The 18104-nt window shown below is 38.2% G+C and overlaps 2 protein-coding genes across 4 annotated transcripts in view; one reads left to right on the top strand and one right to left on the bottom strand.

The window, feature by feature from the left end:
- Window positions 1-315: 315 nt before the first annotated feature.
- On the bottom strand, window positions 316-8382 carry LOC139445572 (protein lin-37 homolog). Its single transcript, XM_071226730.1, has 8 exons — window positions 8250-8382; window positions 7166-7235; window positions 6311-6361; window positions 5720-5820; window positions 3171-3352; window positions 2313-2438; window positions 1441-1514; window positions 316-949 (listed from the first exon to the last, which is right to left on the bottom strand). Exons 1-8 carry the CDS (start codon window positions 8266-8268, stop codon window positions 856-858), a joined length of 717 nt encoding a protein of 238 aa, XP_071082831.1. The 5' UTR covers window positions 8269-8382; the 3' UTR covers window positions 316-855.
- A 102-nt stretch (window positions 8383-8484) lies between these two features.
- The window catches only part of LOC139445562 (histone deacetylase 11-like), a 31310-nt gene continuing 21690 nt past the window's right edge, over window positions 8485-18104 (top strand). For 2 of the 3 annotated variants that reach the window (XM_071226717.1, XM_071226719.1), the window contains exons 1-4: window positions 8485-8568; window positions 12417-12718; window positions 17128-17228; window positions 17817-17846. In XM_071226717.1, the coding sequence (XP_071082818.1) occupies window positions 8540-8568; window positions 12417-12718; window positions 17128-17228; window positions 17817-17846 (462 nt within the window). In that variant the 5' untranslated portion in view covers window positions 8485-8539. The remainder of the gene's footprint in view (window positions 8569-12416; window positions 12719-17127; window positions 17229-17816; window positions 17847-18104) is intronic. The other variant, XM_071226718.1, reaches the window with a different exon arrangement.

Here is an 18104-nt window from a genome sequence, read left to right as displayed (position 1 = left end):
GGTTGTTACATAAACATGATAATGTACAGCAATATCATATTGTAGCTATCTTGGTAATCAACCCTCAAAGTAAATGTACAATATTTGACAACATTAAAATCTTCAGACAGATCTCTCCACAAGTTGTATGTGATACAGTAGTGCCTCGTTTATACGGACACTTTCGTCATTTCACAATTCGTCCGTATAAACAAATTTCCGTATAACTGAAACCAGCTTCTTACTGGAAGAGTTACTTCCCTTCAATTATGCAACTCATGACAGATGACAGAATGTCGATTTTCCTATGGTATGTCCAAATTCAGCGCCACAGATGGTTTCTAAACTTGCTGATGGTTGTTTTTCCTTAAACAGACAAATTTCTCTTTTTTCGCGTGCTGTAACTGCGTGTCGCTTACGTTTCGCTGGTTGATAGGCCATACTTACACAACTTTGACCTCTGACCTCCACAGACGCCATATTTATCGAAGGGGATTACATGTACAATAAACAAGCTCGTCTCAAACATAACTCAGTGTCACTTGGTTAATTGACTTCTCACGAATAAAAGGATTACCACCAGCGGAAGTGTATTGTCCGGATAAGTGAGACAATTTTGAGTGTATTTCAGTGTTTTGTGTATGAAAATGAACGTCCGGTTCCGGAAACTGAATTTCCGTACATACGGGTAAATTTATATAGTAATTATTTCGTTTTGAATGAAAATCGTCCGGGAACCAAGGTTTCCGGATATCTGAAGTCCGTATAAGCGGGGCACGACTGTATCTATGACTAAATTCAGACAGAATAAAGTAAGTTGTATGACATCTGAGTTTTGAAAACTTAATCTACTAATTGCAATTTCATATATCAATTTCATCCTTCTTTGCACTGCCTTTCGAACATCTCCTTAAGAATTGTCAGACTGTCGTTGAAGCGCAATTCATTCTTGAATGCTTGTTCCTTCCACCTGAAAAAAACAATTTCATGATTATTATAATTAATATTACATGTATTATCAAAAATACTTAACATGAATATTATCAGCAATTAGGTTTGTTTGTTTACCCAACTCTGTTATATTTCATCATATCAACTAGTCCTAGTTGCTGATGACCCGTGAAGATCTGGGGTAGAATAGGTCTTCAGCAACCCATGCTTGCCCTAAAAGGTGACTATGCTTGTCGTTATTTAGAGGTGACTAACAGGATTGGGTGGTCAGGCTCGCTGACTTGGTTGATGCATGTCATTGATCCCAATTGCGTGGATTGATGATCATGATGTCAATCACTGGATTGTCTGGTCCAGACTCGATTATTTACAGACCGCCATCATATAGCTGGAATATTTCTGAGGGCGGTGTTAAACAACAAACAAACAAACAAACAAACAAACAAACAAACAAACAAACAAGGATGCTAATGCTTATAAGGCTTATTGGGAAAATATTCCCCAACATACCTCATCCTGATGCCCTTCCATCGTGACATGTGATTCAGCAGCAAGTGCTCAGGGGGTGGAGCCTGGTCAGGGTCCTGAAACAGTTTGACAGTGAGTGAGTGAGTGAGTATGCTTTTTACTCCGTTTTTAGCAATGTTCCAGCAATATCACGATGGGGGACACCAAAAATGGGCTTCACCCATTGTACCCATGTTAGGGATCGAACCTGGGTCTTCAGTGTGATGAGCGAACAGTTTGACAGAGAGGTTTGTTGCTTTAATGCACTGTTTACAGCAATAACATAATTCCTCTTTACATTCTGGTCTAGGTGCCGTTGTACAAAACAGCCATAGCGCTACGACTGTCGTAAGTCTATGTTAAGGTATGGGAGTTATGATCACCTTAGCGCTAAGATCGTTTTGTACAACGGCACCCAGGTATTATGTTTGAACAACTCTGAGTCTGGGAATATTACCTGGGAACATGATGTGGCAGGTTTTAGAAATATAACGCAGGGACTAATATGGCTCAGAAACATAGTGAAATTTCTGTTTTCAGGAGTCAATGAGTGAGTGAGTTGGGTTAAACACTGCTTTTAACAGTACTCCAGTTATATCTCGGCATGTCGGCTTAATGTGGGAAGAAAGCCTGAAGTGACACAGGTCTGAGACATTTACCAATTTGGCGAAACCCATGAGCATGGGTATGGTGCTGACAAACCTAGAAGCATAATCAGGCAAACTGGGATTCAACCCACAATCATAGGTTTCTGGCGTGCCCATGGGATGCAACTCTGCACAGCAAATTGCGGCGCCTTAGACGACTGGGCCACCCGTGGCCCCTCAGGAATCAATGACCAGGGGAGTGATGTTTGAACCGTCTGCTACACTTACTGCGTGTATGTCCAGTGGAGCTTCCTCCACCATCAGATGAAGGGGAATTCTAGGATCTTTAAATTCATCAGTGATTTCCTGTTTAACTGGAACTGGTAGTAAGAAGATGTCCGGGAATCTGTCGGGCTGGTAAATATACATCAATGTCATGATAGTATTCATGACTAAACACCATTCACACATGAATCAGAGCATATATCAAGGTACAAGACAGACAATATATGCCTCATAGGTTTTCTTGATTTAAATTCATGACAAACGTTTTCATATCTGCTTATTCAGATTGTAAAAAATTGAAAATGAAAACTTGGCTTCACCATATGTTTCAACGCTTTTAATATGTTTTCACCACTGATATTCACTTTAAACAATGGTGATCTAAATAAATCTTGCCAGAGTGGGGTTATGGAGAAGTAAGTTTTTATTTTACAACATCAACAGGTTTACATATTTTCTTTCAGCAGACATCAAAATCTGTTTAATCTGACTAAATTTCAAATATAACATATCAGCGATTTTATTCTCAGTCTTTTAGTCTTAAAGCAACCGCCATCCATTCCGGCAAGCCATTCTTTGGCAGAATAAGTAAATAAATAACAAAATATACCAACCTATTCAAAACTGTTCTTGATCACAAAATCAATATTTTTTAAGAAAAAATGAGACAGCTACTATACTACTCAAAAGAGGCAAAGAACCGACCGATCCTTTCATATCGCTATAATTAATATAGTAAAACTATAGTAATGGCATTAACTATAGTAATATGAAAGAATCAGGTGGTCCTAAACTTCTTTTGAGTAGTATAATCAATGTGACCCTACAGAGTTCACTCAGTTCATAAGAAGGCATGCTCACATCATCGTCCTGGGACTGCTGGTCTGCGTCTGGTTCAGGGGTGGGTGTCCGCGGTCGAGGACCCAGGTTCCGATTGTTTGGCTGGTTCTTCATCCAGGCTCGACACACAGGATACAGCGGTGTTGCCTCCTCGAACTGGGCCAGGTCCACACTCCGGTCAAACAGCTTCATGATGAAGCTCTCTGAAATACAGAGGTATTGTCATTCTTGAATGTGGAGACAGTGACACCTCGGACCTGATAACTGGCTCACATAATCTTCATAATACCACAGTGAGCCTTAACATATATTCATCCAGGGCCCCGTTCCATACTCTCATACTTGAACATACGCTTATGATAGTCGTAGTGCTGAGATCACTTTGTGGAACAGGTCCCAGATGGAAACAAATTTTTACAATCTCAAATTGTTTTGTTTTTTAATTTGTTGTACGCAAACTCTACACCTGTTTTCTCTGTTGAGATACGGATAACACTGTTCATCATTTCATTAATATTTCTAGCCCGACCATTACCACTTCCCTTCGTATTTTATTTAAAAAATAAGAAGTTGGCCAACCATGCTAGCTCAATTTTTCAATCCATGTACAGTCAAGTCCCGTTAATCCGACATTGTGATTATGTCTGATTAGCGAGTATGTCGGATAAACGAAATTAGGTAGTATAAACGTTCGTGATCGAAAATTGGACAACTACACGATAGATAATGATACGAACACGTAGGAAAATGAAAAATGAAATGTTCATGTTGTTGTGTTACATTGTCAGCGGAATATGTTTTCTAATCATGCAACCTCTAAAGTTTAACACAAAACTTCTGTTAAGAACTGTACGACTGATTCAAAATTGACTGATTTTAAAGCAAAGTCTGGAATGGAAGTTGCAATTGCTTAAGAAAGCTGCTTTCTTAGTGGCTAATGTCAACTTCCTGTTAGTAATTTCATTGGTCGGTCAAAGTTTGCGAAAGGTCATTCTGACGTGACCTGTAATGGGATGTCCTCAGCGGTAGCGAGAACTTGTGTCCGATTTAAATGAGATTGAGGTAATCTAGGCATGTGATTAATCCTGTTTTGTTTATTTAAAACAGTAATTGTTTATTGTTAAGCAAGTTTATCCCTGCAGCCGTTGAAATATGCCGCTACTCGCCGACTCGTCTCGCATCAAAACACGGGGCTGTGTACTCACTGGCAGATGACCACGGAGTACGCTGATTACTGTGTCGGATATGGATAGTAAAGGGAGGTAATGATCAATCTGGTCTAGACACTGTATTGTGTACCTTGTGTGAAACTGAGACATTGTGTCTGTGTATTTAGGGTAACTATCAACTGCTAGATTGATTTTCATGATATCCTTAGAATTTGCAGTTGAAAAATGCAGAGTGCAACTTAAATCAAACTTTGTATCATGCCTGCCAAACAGGTCAGGCCTATTCCCCCTATGAATTAAGCATGTCAGGAGTCAACATCAGACATCAAACTTTGTAGTGTTTCCTACCCTGTTATTGTTGAGTTAATGACACGGAAGACCACGATATGATACGTAGCTCAATACAACATAAAGTCCATGAACTGAAATACTTGTGAATTTCGGAAGAGTGAACAAAATGTCTCTTCCTTGTTAACTCTTCTGATTCCATCACAAAAGTAACATAATTTACCCAAACTGCTGATTTGACTGTGGACAGACTTTCAAGCTCACATTTATCACTACATAGTTGGGGTTATTCTTTCTTTAAGAAATTTATAAATATACTTTGTATCGTGATACAGGTCTGTATGTATCGCATATCATACCAAAAGTATCCCAGTGCATCAGTGTTTTTCATTTCACCCTTAGTTATTTGGTTGAGTCTGAAATCGTAGGATATCATCCCAGTCCCATCTTTCTGAGGCAAGGGAGTTAAATGACTATAAAAGTCCAGTTTCCACCCTCGCCGAACTAGGCTGGAATTTCTGGGATCGGTTGTAGTGCCACCAGTGGCCATTACGAGTTGTGTCCCTTCTATATCCTTCTAATGACTAATCAGATTCCATCACTCAGTGAGTGCTTCACACAAATTGAGTGACAAAATGGTGGCAGCCAGTTAAAACAATCTGATCGATAATCAAGATCTATATTGTAAAAAATGGGTCTTACCCCATGAAGTGCATCAAAAAGCTTGAGCACCTTGATTGAAAATATGAAAAGATTTGCAAAATATCTGTCGACACCCAGTTGACGGTACCCATGCTTTGCAAATCCTGCAGTCGATCGAAATCTGCTTGTTGAAATCCATGTTGTTTACGAACCGGATGTCTAGTTCGTTTGTTATGCGATTTTGATTGGACTATTTCATTAGTCCAGCCAAAATGTAGCTCCGGAATACCAGCCTAGTTCGACAATGGTTGAAACAGGACTTTTATAGTCAGTGAATGCCCTTGCCTCGGAAAGATGTCCCAGCCCTAACTGACAGTATGGTCAGCATCTTAAACACCTCCTGCCAAATGCCATCTGACCCTGTACTACAACAGTATCTAACTTCTAGTCTGATCATCTAGCATAACTCACGATGTGATGGATCTCCGTCTCCTCCGTCTTCATCATCCTTCCTCTTTCTCTTCCGTGCCCGAGCCCCGAGCTTCCTTGGGGATCCAACTGGAGAGACTGGGCTGAACAAAGGGACGAAACTCACAACTTAAATAGTCACTCTATTTTCATCACACGAAAGATTTAGGTTTCACAATAAAATACAATTGCACCAATATCCTGTGATGCTGTCCTATGTCAGCCTAGTTCAGGTGTTAGTGTTGATTTGTTTGTTTGTTGTTTAACACGGCACTGTGCAATATTCCAGTCTGTAAATAATCGAGTCTGGACCAGACAGCCCAGTGATCAACATCATTAGCATCAATCCAAGCAATTGGGATACAATGACATGCATCAACCAAGTCAGCAAGCCTAACTTGATCCCGTTAGTCGCCTCATACGACAAGCATAGTTGTCTTTTATGGCAAGCATGGGATGCTGAAGACCTATTCAAACCCGGATCTTCACAGGGCTGTTAGTGTTGGTATCCTAGTAGTTATTAATCATGATATTAATAGTAAATTAAAAATAAAATTATTTTCTAAGTTAGCACAGTTATCTTTATTTACATACCGGACAAGAACCTCAGGCTGATTGCTTGACCCTTCTCCTTCGCTCAAAGGGCTGAAAATACACACAACCAGTTCAAGACAATGTCCTGGTGGAATCTTGGATAGGAACCTTATAATAGATCATAAATGTACATTTCTAATGTGCCAATTCCATGCACTGGTACATGCTTATAGCGCTACATAAAACCAAACAATTATGATTAGAATTGAACTGTTGGCCTCTGTGTGCCATGTGTAGGGACAATGTAAGAATCAAACAGTTTAAAACCATCTGAAAATGACATAGCATGGATGATAAATAGAGAATCTCATCCAAGTGTCTTTTGATATCAAATATATCAACACGAGTTGACAAAAGTGGAAAAATTCTGAGGCTTGCCGAGGATTTTTGCCACTTTTATCAACAAGTGTTGATATATTTGATATAAAAAGACACGATAATGAGATTTTATTTATCATCCAAAATCATTCTTTCAACTTTTTCAATTTGTAGACAGTAATTAGCAGAGTCTTCAGTGTAAAAAGTACTGCAAACAGCTTCAGTAGCAGAGCCATTAGCGATGTCATTTGATTCTGACGTCATGGTAGCCAGTGACGTCACAATGGTCTGCAAAGCATTGTGATGTAATTTCATTGCAGCGATATCTACAGTGTAGATATCGCTTGATCTCATCCAAGCGATATCTCCTGTGGGAGCCAGTTTTGGATGATAAACATCTTTATTACAAACAGCAACATTTCAGAGTAGATTCTAACACTGTTATCAAGCAAGTGAGATATAAAAAGTGCAACTGAGCACATATATCCTGGTAAAATATAACAGTGAAATTAAATGAAATTGATTTGTCAATGTTACCTCTCATCCTTTTTGTCAACCAGATATTGCAGGGTCGCTCCAAGTTTGGATCTAAAGGATGCCACCTCAGCTACAAAAGATGAACACATTACAATCGGTTTTCCTTGAGAATAATTGAGACTCATAAATCATGTTAATCTATAAAACATTTATAAAGAGTAACATGAGTAAGAATGCTAACATAATGAACATTAAATATGGCACTAGTAAATAAGAGCTCAACAACTATTTATCACAAAACTTATCATAAAACCTGATACTAGCTAGTATGAATGAATTCCGGGCCCTGTTTATTCTCAAAATCGTCAATCATAGTCGGCGGCCAGAAGGAAGAAGTTGAGACTCCAAATGTAAAACATGTGAGATATCCCTTGACATTTTATTTGCATTATTAACCATTTGCTGCTCATAAATAGTGTCGATGTCCTGAAGAGAGATTTTGAAGAGTTTGTTTCTGTCGCATAAAGACAGGTTTCCGTTCCAGCTATTGATGTCAGAATACTCCAAATAAATGTTTTATATAATATGGACATGATGGTACAGTCAATTTGAAAATGTCTTTGACGATGAAGAAAATACAACCTGTGGAAGATATTATATCTAGGCCTACATGGCTATAAATATGTATTGTACATCAAAGAAAATACATGCTTGAACATATTGAAGGGGACAATTTAAAAGGTGGAGAAATTATAGTTTGTGCTGTGTTTGCACTTAACTGATATGGAACCCGCAAAATATAACCAACAGTAAGGTTAGAAAAGAAATCTGCAAAAACTGCATCCTTGAATAAAACAGTAAAAGTTCCAATGGGGGAATTGACGAATCCAGTGCTGAAATCGTAGGCGCAAGGGATATCAGTAGAGCAATTAGAGTGTGCCTTGTAAACTGCAGTCTACACACGTTGAGAGATGTGACTAAATAGCCCCAAATCTCAAGACCTCTGGGGATTTCGACGATGCTGCAACAGTCCCCAACAGTCAAGCGTCATCCGGATCATATTAATTTCAGAGGACATTTCGTCCATTTCAGACCATTCTAGACTCACTGAAAAGTGAAGAACTACATCCAAATAGTTACATACCATGTTTGTTTCTTGACATCTCTTGTATTTCTTCTTGAAATATCAACGACAGCTATGGTTATCAAATTCTACGCACGAAAGGATCGGTCGTCTTATTTAACACAAGTCTCCACCTCGGCCTTATTTTGCAAAAGCCGCCATTGACATTGCCGTACACGTTAACGACGTTTCTGATTGGTTAAATAACAGAACAGGTTCCCGTTAGATAGACACATTATGATTGGATGAAAACGCGGAACTCTTCCATAATAATGCATTTGGTGATCACTATTTGCTTCTAATGGAACAACATGGAGGTGTCAAAAGATACCACAGACAGGTAACATGCTATGTATTTATATTCGAAAAATACAGGGGAATATTTCGTTTCAGATTTAACAGGTTGTCTGGAGGATATTCAGTTTTAAGGTCACATTCACAAGGCGGCTGGTAATGACGTTCATTTCAGATGGAGTGGCAGTGTCACTGTCAATGAGTCAACTCCTGATGTGCGTGCATGTTTTGTCACGGTGAACCTACATGCGTCATGGTCATGGTCATGGTCATGCTACATGCTTCCAATCATCATCAAATCATTTTAACTGAAAGAATATGACGATCGGGATAAGAAATGTATGATTACATGGGCAACGTTTATACCAAATGTTATAGACATTTATCTGATACCGAAAGTAGTATGTTTTAAGAACACAACTGTTCCCATAAAAGTGGTGATTTATGCTTGACCCAAAAGTGACATTATTAACCCTGTCAGGATCATCAAAATGTTAGTTTCCACACTGTTGTCATTAGGGCTGGGACGGGTAAATTGTACACTCGGGTAAGGTGGGTACTGAGTAGAACCCATGTACCCACAAGACTACCCGGACCTGTGGTTAGTCACATGATATATTGTTTAATGACAAAAATTATCTCAAACTCTATGGTCACACTACAAGTCATGTTCCCATTTCTTTCTTACTCTGAACCCATTCCTTCTGACTTGTATATGTTTGAAGAAAGATAAAACTTCATGCCGGAAACTTAAGTGTATGGATGACCTGATCGTTTTATACATGTATCTAAATACATTTTGCGAGGCCAAACTTTTCCCAATCGGACAGCTTGTACCTATCTCTTGAGACCTACATCGGGTACCCAGGTAGGGTCGGGTAATAATGGGGTGGGTACCCGGGTAGTAAATTTGGACTCGTCCCAGCCCTAGTTGTCATGCACATTAGGAAAATTGTCCTATGTTTTCTCTTGGATGTTGTGCGGTGGGGTAGCCTAGTGGTTAAAGCGTTCGCTCGTCATGCCGAAGACCCGGGTTCGATTCCCGACATGGGTACAATGTGTGAAGCCCATTTCTGGTGTCCCCCGTCGTGATATTGCTGGAATATTGCTAAAAGCGGCGTAAAACCATACTCACTCACTCACTCACTTCTCTTGGATGTCAGTGGAATCATGCTTAATGAAACTCTTATCTCGAGTTTCTATACTGTTGTTGCATTACCATTGGTTGGTTGGTTTGTTGTTTAACGCTGCACTCAGCAATATTCCAGCTATATGACAGCGGTCTGTAATAAATCGATTCTGGACCAGACAATCCAGTGATTGATATCATGAGCATTGATCCTTACAATTGGGATCGATGACATACATCAACCAAGTCAGCGAGTCTGACCACCCGATCCCATTAGTCGCCTCTTCCGGCAAGCATGTGTTTGCATTACCAGATCTGCATTACCAGATCCGGATTTCAAGGCGTTTATAAATTTCAGTGCCACACTTAAATTACTGAGCCTTTGTCATACCGACCACTACTCTCTTGTATCATTATAATTTGCATAGGCTTGGAACACAATTATCATGTAACACTGTGTATATCTACAAAATACCACACACAGAGTTTTGTTTACAGCACATTTAGTTTGCAATTCATTGCAATATGACATCAGAGAGTCCAGATAAATCAATCAAATCATTACCTCACTCATGAATCCAGTCACCGGCTACCGTATTCAAACTTTGAAGTACATACCATTTTTAATTAGAGAAGTTTCAATACAAGAAAATAACATTAGAGATGAATATAGAACACTTTCCATTTTTGCACATTTTAAAGGTATTGCATTTGACAGAGAAAATGTGTCTGAAAATTTCCTAACGCTCGAAATATTACCTTCGTTTCTAAAATAAACCATGGTTACCTCCCTTGCCATGTGATTACATGGTAGATGGTGATTTGAGTGTACCTTGTAATTTGAGGCATCACTGAAATCTCAAGGCAAAGGTACAAATAAAGAATTACGTCCCTTTGAGGAAGAGTTACTGTTCTTTTCACTTCACCTCAAATAAACCTCTTACCAAGTAATCTGAGTGTAGCATTGAAATTTGTGTACGCCTTAAAATCTGGTGATGCGTCCAGACCTGATTTCACACACTGACCCATGTACAGTCAAGATTCCATGAGGACAGGTTTCTTTTCGGTCATACTCTTGTTAGCACGGAATCTTATAATACCTGTCTTCACTTTGGTGGAGTAGCCTAGCTAGTGGTAAAAGAGTATGCTCGTCACACCAAAGTTCTGGGTTTGATTCCCACATGGGTACAATGTGTGGAGCTCGTTTCAGGTGTCCACAACCCTGACATTGCAGGAATATTGCTAAAAGTGGTGTAAAACTCAACTTACTAACCCTCTTTAGTTTGAGCGATTGTATGTAAGTCCTTGTCATGCTTATCAGGACAGTTCATCATCCTTTTGAGACCCTACTTAGTAGGGCTGGGACGAGTCCAAATTTACTACCCGGGTACTCGGCCCCCAGTAACCCGACCCTACCCGGGTAACCACTGCAGGTCTCAAGAGCTGGGAACAAAATGTCTGATTGGGAATTGTTTTACCGCAGCCCTGGCCAAAACTATTTAGATACATGCATCAAATGATCAGATCATGCATACACTGAAATTGACTGAAGCTTTATTCTTACTCAAACATATACAAGTACAAAAAGAATGAGTGCATCGTCAGTAAGAAATGGGAACATTAGCGACATGTAGTGTAACCATTGAGCTATAGTGAGTTTTTTGTCATTTAACAATATATCATGTGACTAACCACGGGTCTGGGTAGTCCTGTGGGTACCCGGGTCCTACTCAGTACCCACCCGACCCGAGTACCCGGGTTACACGTCCCACCCCTACTACTTAGAACACTTTCATTATCTGTGTTATCATGATTATATGATTAAAATCTGAACAGGGTAAACACATTTGCAATAATATTTGAGGACAAGGCCACAAAAAATGTCTTGGCCATGTTTTTGTGTGTCATTGTCTGATAAATAACTGGGGCGGTCGGGTAGCCTAGTAGTTAAAGCGTTTGCTCGTCACGCCGAAGACCCGGGTTCAATTCCCGACATGGGTAGAATGTGTGAAGCCCATTTCTGGTGTCCCCCGCCTTGATATTGCTGGAATATTGCTAAAAGCGGCGTAAAGCAATACTCACTCACTGATAACTTACTGTCCAGATCTAATCACTGTCTCAGCTTTTAATCCATTTTCTTTCTCCAACTTGTACATTATCATGATTATGTCATCTAGCATATTTTTGTGTCTACAGAATTATAAGAAAATAGTCACATACAGTAAACTACGGTTATAATGAACTCAAAGGGACCACTAATTTTAGTTGTTATAACCGTAGTTCATTATAAGGATATGTACAGCATATACCGTATTCGAAGTAATAAGCGCCCTGCTCTAATAAGCGCCCATGGCGATATTTGCTAATATATTGTCTAGTGAACAATCCCAATTAGCACCCCTTCCGATTGATCAATGTACACAAGACTTATCTATTTGTGTATAATACGTGTGTTATATGCATTCTTTATTACGGGAAATTAAATTCTGGAAAAATATATCTGTCGTTTATAAACATTTCAGGCTGTCAGCATAACCACAAAATTTACAATCTTTCAACTCTGTTGTTTTTCACCAAAATAATATTCTAATAAGAGCCCCCTATTTCTAATTTTGAGAGCGCCCTGGGCGCTTATTATGTTGAATACGGTATATAACAAATGGTCAGGACCAAACAATATATTTGTTATACCCGTCAGTTCTTTATAAGTTGTTTGTTATAAATGTAGTGTACTGTATAGTATAAAAGTGTTTTCTTTTTTTCAGAACTGAAAAACAGGATGAAAATAATGACAATGGATACAATGGAAATGATTCAGAAACTAGTTGTGATAACCAGATAAGCAATGACAGCCCATCAATTGAAAGTAAACCCATAACAAAAGAACTGTCACCTGAAGAAAAGGAAAGACGAGCAAAAATTCAGAAATCCCAGCTGTACATACAAACTGATGACAAACAATGGCCAATAGTATATGCAGCGGAATACAATATTAGTTTCCTTGGGCTGGAAAAATTACACCCTTTTGATGCTGGGAAATGGGGAAGAATCTTTGAATTCTTGAAAGGTAAGTTAAACCATATTTTATGCAATGAAACTTTACAAATTTCTGATCACTATTTGTTTCCTCGAAAGCACACCAGAGTGCACTGTGCAGAGTTGCATCCCTTGGTCATGCAAGGAGCCACTGATTATGGGTTCTGATGCGAGATTTATTCTGATAAGGAACCGTGTTTTGTCATCACAAAACCTGTGTTTGTGGGTTTCACATTGAGCTGTTGAAATACTCAATTAGCCACAGGCATAAAAGCAGCTTATTGAAGGTGTTTGTTTCCTCATTTTTCTGTATGCCTACAACCTACAGTCAAACACCGATGTGTCCTACCTTGATGTGTCAAACATGAAGTTGTCTTGAAGTAAAAGCTCGGTCCCTGCATATTCCTTTTTTATTTATCACTTTGGGTTGTGTTGAAGCTCAGATAACTCGAAGTATTTACGTAGGTCCCTTCAACTTTGACGCAACGATGTTTGACTGTATTCTAATATATAGTAGGGATCTGAGAACACAACTCCTGACTGGTAATAGGGGCGGTCGGGTAGCCCAGTGGTTAAAGTGTTTGCTCGTCACGCCGATGACCCAGGTTTGATTTTCAACATGGGTACAATGTGTGAAGCCCATTTCGGGTGTCCACCGCTGTGATATTGCTGGAATATTGCTAAAAGCGGTGTAAAACCATACTCACTCACTCACTCACTCACTCACCGGTAATGACTGTAACAGTGTGTGTTTATTTTCAGGGGTAGAAAATGCCAAAAATATGCAAAAATTGAATGAAAAAATAAGCATCTTTGAAAATGGTTGTAAAATTATATTTTTCCTATCAAAAACAAACAAATTATGCCCCAGACATATAAATAAACCAATGTTATCTTGATATAGCTAAACTTTTGTTTGTTTTCACTGTTTTGCTGACCCAAAATCATATACAAATCCTGATATTTCCTTTCATTTTCACTTTTATGGAACAAGAAGAAAAATACAAATAAAATATGACAATAATATCAGCATACCATTATATCCAAATAAAGCTCCATGAAACCTGCCCCATCTTGCCCAAGGACTCTATTGTTTGACTCAGTGTAGGATGTGTAACACCTGTTCTAACTGTCAATTCCATTAGCAGCTATTGTATCCTATGTTAGCCATACATGTAGGCTTATGTGTGATGCAGCCCAAATAATGACCCTAGCAAGCCCAGTTGCCATCTGCCATCTGCCATTTATTGATATCGTTATCTTACCACAGTTACAGGGTGTGCATATAAATTAGGGTGTGATTTGTAGGGTGACTATTGGTCTGGAAATCACTTTTGCGATAACTATTGATATTGAAAGAAACTATTGCGATAACTATTTATATTGAAAGAAACTATTGCGATAACTATTGATACTGCAAGCAACTATTGCGAGAAATATCGATACCAAATTTGTATCATTTTAGATGGATTTTTGAGTTGAATTAAACCTTGGAACTGAAATTTCCTTTGAATGTGATAACCATAACAACAAATAAAAAGTAAAGTTTGGGATGTGACTGTTTTGTTTTTTCTTTACCCTAATGATTTGAGAAAAAGAAACTTCCACATTTTACCATGATCAAAAGAAAAACAAATTTGAACAGCATTGCATGTATTTTATTGATATGGTAAGTACAATCGAAACTATCGATATTCCTAACTGAAATCCATACTATTGATTGGAAAATGATTTAACAATCGATTTATTGACTTTAAGTGCTTACCAATAGCAATATATCGATATTTTGATTTATCGTGACACCCGTAGTGATTTCAGTATTTGGAGTGAGGTGTGACCGAGATTGGGTATGTGGGTGGGTGTTATGAGTTGAAATGCATCAAATATTTTAGCAGAGCTTTTGAAGTAGTGTGGATCAACCCAAAGTGTGACCACTATTGTTACATGTGCCCATGAAACAAACCTAGTTCTCTTTGATAGAATATCAATGAACCTGACTGACGAGGTCCATTATGAGCCAGTCAAAAGGACCCTCTTTTGCATGGCATATTTCTAAAATCCAAATTTGCTCTCCAAATTAAGTAAACAACCCTAAAAGCCCCACCTAGGTTGCCCCACCTTCTCGGACATACCCTTTTCAATCAAACATTAAATGGCCTGGCGGGCCCGTGCGTGAAATACGCATATGTCGGAAAGCGTGTGTTAAATTCCCAATTTAAGTAAGTAAGTAGGACTCTCATTTGTCTGACCTGCAACAGATGTTGATAGTCTTTGCACATTCCATGTTGGTTACCGTATTCGTCGTAATAAGCGCCCCTCTCTAATAAGTGCCAATGGCGATATTTGCTAATATATTGGTTAGTGAACAATCCCATTTAGCACCCTTTCCAATTGATCAATGTACACAAGACTTATTTATTCGTGTATAATACGCACTCGTGTGTTATATGCACCCTTAATTATGGGCAATTAAATTCTCGGAAATATATCTATCGTGTATAATACACACAGATTCTTCTTTTATATCATTCAGGCCGTCAGCATAAACCACAAAATTTACAATCTTTCAACTCTTTTTTTTCTCACCAAAATTATATTCTAATAAGAGCCCCCTATTTCTAATTTTGAAAGTGCCCCAGGCGCTTATTACGTCGAATACGGTAATTCATGAACATGTGAAATTATTTGTTACATCAGTGTCAGTTAGTGAGTTAGGGTTTTACCTGACTTGGAAACGTGCTTCCAATATGCACAAATGTATAGAATGGACACAGAAAAAATATATATTGCCTCCCAAGGGATGCGCAATAAAACTCATTGTACCAAATTCTTGGCAAGAGAAATAGAGTTCCTGTAATTAAAGTATCAAAATTTACAGTACAGTATACTACACCATGTCATTTCCTTACAGGACCCTTATATTCCAAGTAAGGACCCTTGAAATTACAGGGAAACTCACAATCACTAAATTAGTGCTTAGGGGTCGTCTGGACCCCTAGTTTTGTAAGTTGAGGTTAAACCCCCCTGTCTTATAGTCCTCAATTGATTTTGTGCAATAACTGGTAACCATGGTGATTCCAGTCAGAATTGGATAGCTCAGTGAGTATTGGTGGTTTCTACAGAGTCAGTGAATGAGTGAGTATGGTTTTACGCCGCTTTTAGCAATATTCCAGCAATATCACGGCGGGGGACACCAGAAATGGGCTTCTCACATTATACCCATGTCGCGAATCGAACCCGGGTCTTCGGCGTGACGAGCGAACGCTTTAACCACTAGGCTACCCGACCGCCCCTTGTTTCTACAGACAAATCTGATGATGACATGTGTCCAGGAAAAGTCTCTTGATCCAAGCTATCCTCTTGTGTATTATAACACCATTTTCTTATGTTTATTATCGTATATGACCGCAGATAAGCCGACCCTGTAGATAAGCCAAGGTATTAACTTGACCATTGAATTACGAAAGAAAATGATATGACCCGTAGATAAGCTGAAACAGGAAGTGAAAGGCAAAAAACACTGCGAAGTCGGACTGCAAGACATGTGCTGGTACTCGCAGATATTCAATAATATAAGATGAAAAACGATGTAATTATATTTAAAAAGTCGTCAAAATTCGGCTTATCTGTGGACATATACGGTAGTAAATACTTTGGAATCGTTTCCCACCATAGCTTCATTTGGTGTCCAGTTTGAATGAAACACTATATGCACTAACATTTATCATTCAAATCTGACTTCCACAGTGATATCGCTTAGGTGAGAAATGAAATTACACAATCCTTTCTTGACCATGATCATTAGTTACGATGACATCACAATCAAATGACATCACTGATATCTCTGCCACTGAAGCTGGTAGCTGTACTTTTTACAAACCTAGAGACATAAATTGAACCCATCAGAGCTCCAGATAACTTTTTGAGCAATTGAGTTTTTACTCTAGGGTTTCTGTTTTAATTGGGTTATTACATTTTTCATTGGGTAACAAATATTTTTTCATCTATTCATCACTCTATTGGATTTTTCCCAAAATTAGTGAACATTTTAAGAATTAAAAAAAATGAAATAATGTTTTAGATGTATATAACTGTTCTAAATAAATAGGCTTGACCCAGAAAGTAAATTCGCTCGTAATTGTGTTTCGGAAATTAGCTCCTTTGTACGCATACCGAAAAAGCTCCATTGGGTATTTACGCATGCTGTTTTTATATATTTTCATTTAATGCATGCATTTATGTACACAAGTTAATTGAAATTAATTGGGTTTTGAATATTTTAGAGGGGTATTTTACGCAAATACGCTGCTTATCTGTAGCTCTGTCCACATTCATCAGTTCATTGGTTTCTTGGGATGCCGAAGGGATGCAACTCTGTATCGTTTCAGAGGTCTGAGTGTGACTGCCTGGTGATAATGATTAAATGTATGTGTATTTCAGAATCAAAGATGGTAAGAGAAGAGACTATTGTAAAACCACTAGAGGCAACGGAAGATGACTTACTCCTTGTACACTCTAGAAATTACATAAATTCATTGAAGGTGAGATTTAGAAATAGAACATCGTATTTTGTATTGATAGTTCTCGGCCCGTTTTAATAAACTTCATCCATATTATTCCACACTTGTGGTAATTTTGCAGATGGAAAATTCATCAGTAATTAGTATAAATTATATATTTGCATGTGGGTGGTAGTTTTGTGATAAGGTGAAAGAGATTTGTGTTTGGGTCTGCCTTGAACTGAATGATTTGTAAGGATAATTGAACAATATGATCATGATGATAATATTAAGCTTTGATTCAAGCGTTGTAGACGAGAAATGTGATACATTTAATTATAGTTTTCTTTATTATAAGTAAAACAGTATGTTTTGTTTAGTTTTTATTTTAACTCACATTTCTAATTTTTATCAATTGTAACATTTGAAATTTGCTTTTCTCATTCATATTATTATCATGATTAAGAATGACATGGTATGAATATTCATTATATACCGGACCATTCCGTTTTTACTTTTGTTATTCCACTGAATCTTGCTATCTAACTGGTGCTTCTTGCTCTGTGAATTGATTGGTTGGTTACGGGATCTGTCCTTTATACATGGCTTGCATAATTCTTCTGGCTCCAGTTGACAGACATTGTGGAAGGAATCAACGAGGTATATATACCAGATATCACTCATTCAATCTTGTCGATAACAATATCTTGTCAATATGCACTTGACAGGCAGTCATGTACTTGTTCTAATACAGGGCTACATCTTATCGTTCATGTCAATTTCATAGAAGTTTGTTGTGTTTCAGTAGTGTAGACATACCTGATATGCTTTGTATTGCTTTTTGTGTAGTTATCTTTTAGCGTGAAATATTAGTTTGTCATGTGCAGTTATTGTTCATGTTTAGTTTATTTTTGTTTT

This window comes from Haliotis cracherodii, unplaced genomic scaffold (genome assembly GCF_022045235.1).
Source record: "Haliotis cracherodii isolate W230 unplaced genomic scaffold, xgHalCrac1.p SCAF_6, whole genome shotgun sequence".
NCBI classification, from domain to species: Eukaryota; Metazoa; Mollusca; class Gastropoda; order Lepetellida; family Haliotidae; genus Haliotis; species Haliotis cracherodii.
Note: the sequence above shows the minus strand (reverse complement) of the source record. Positions and strands in the feature narration are given on the sequence as shown.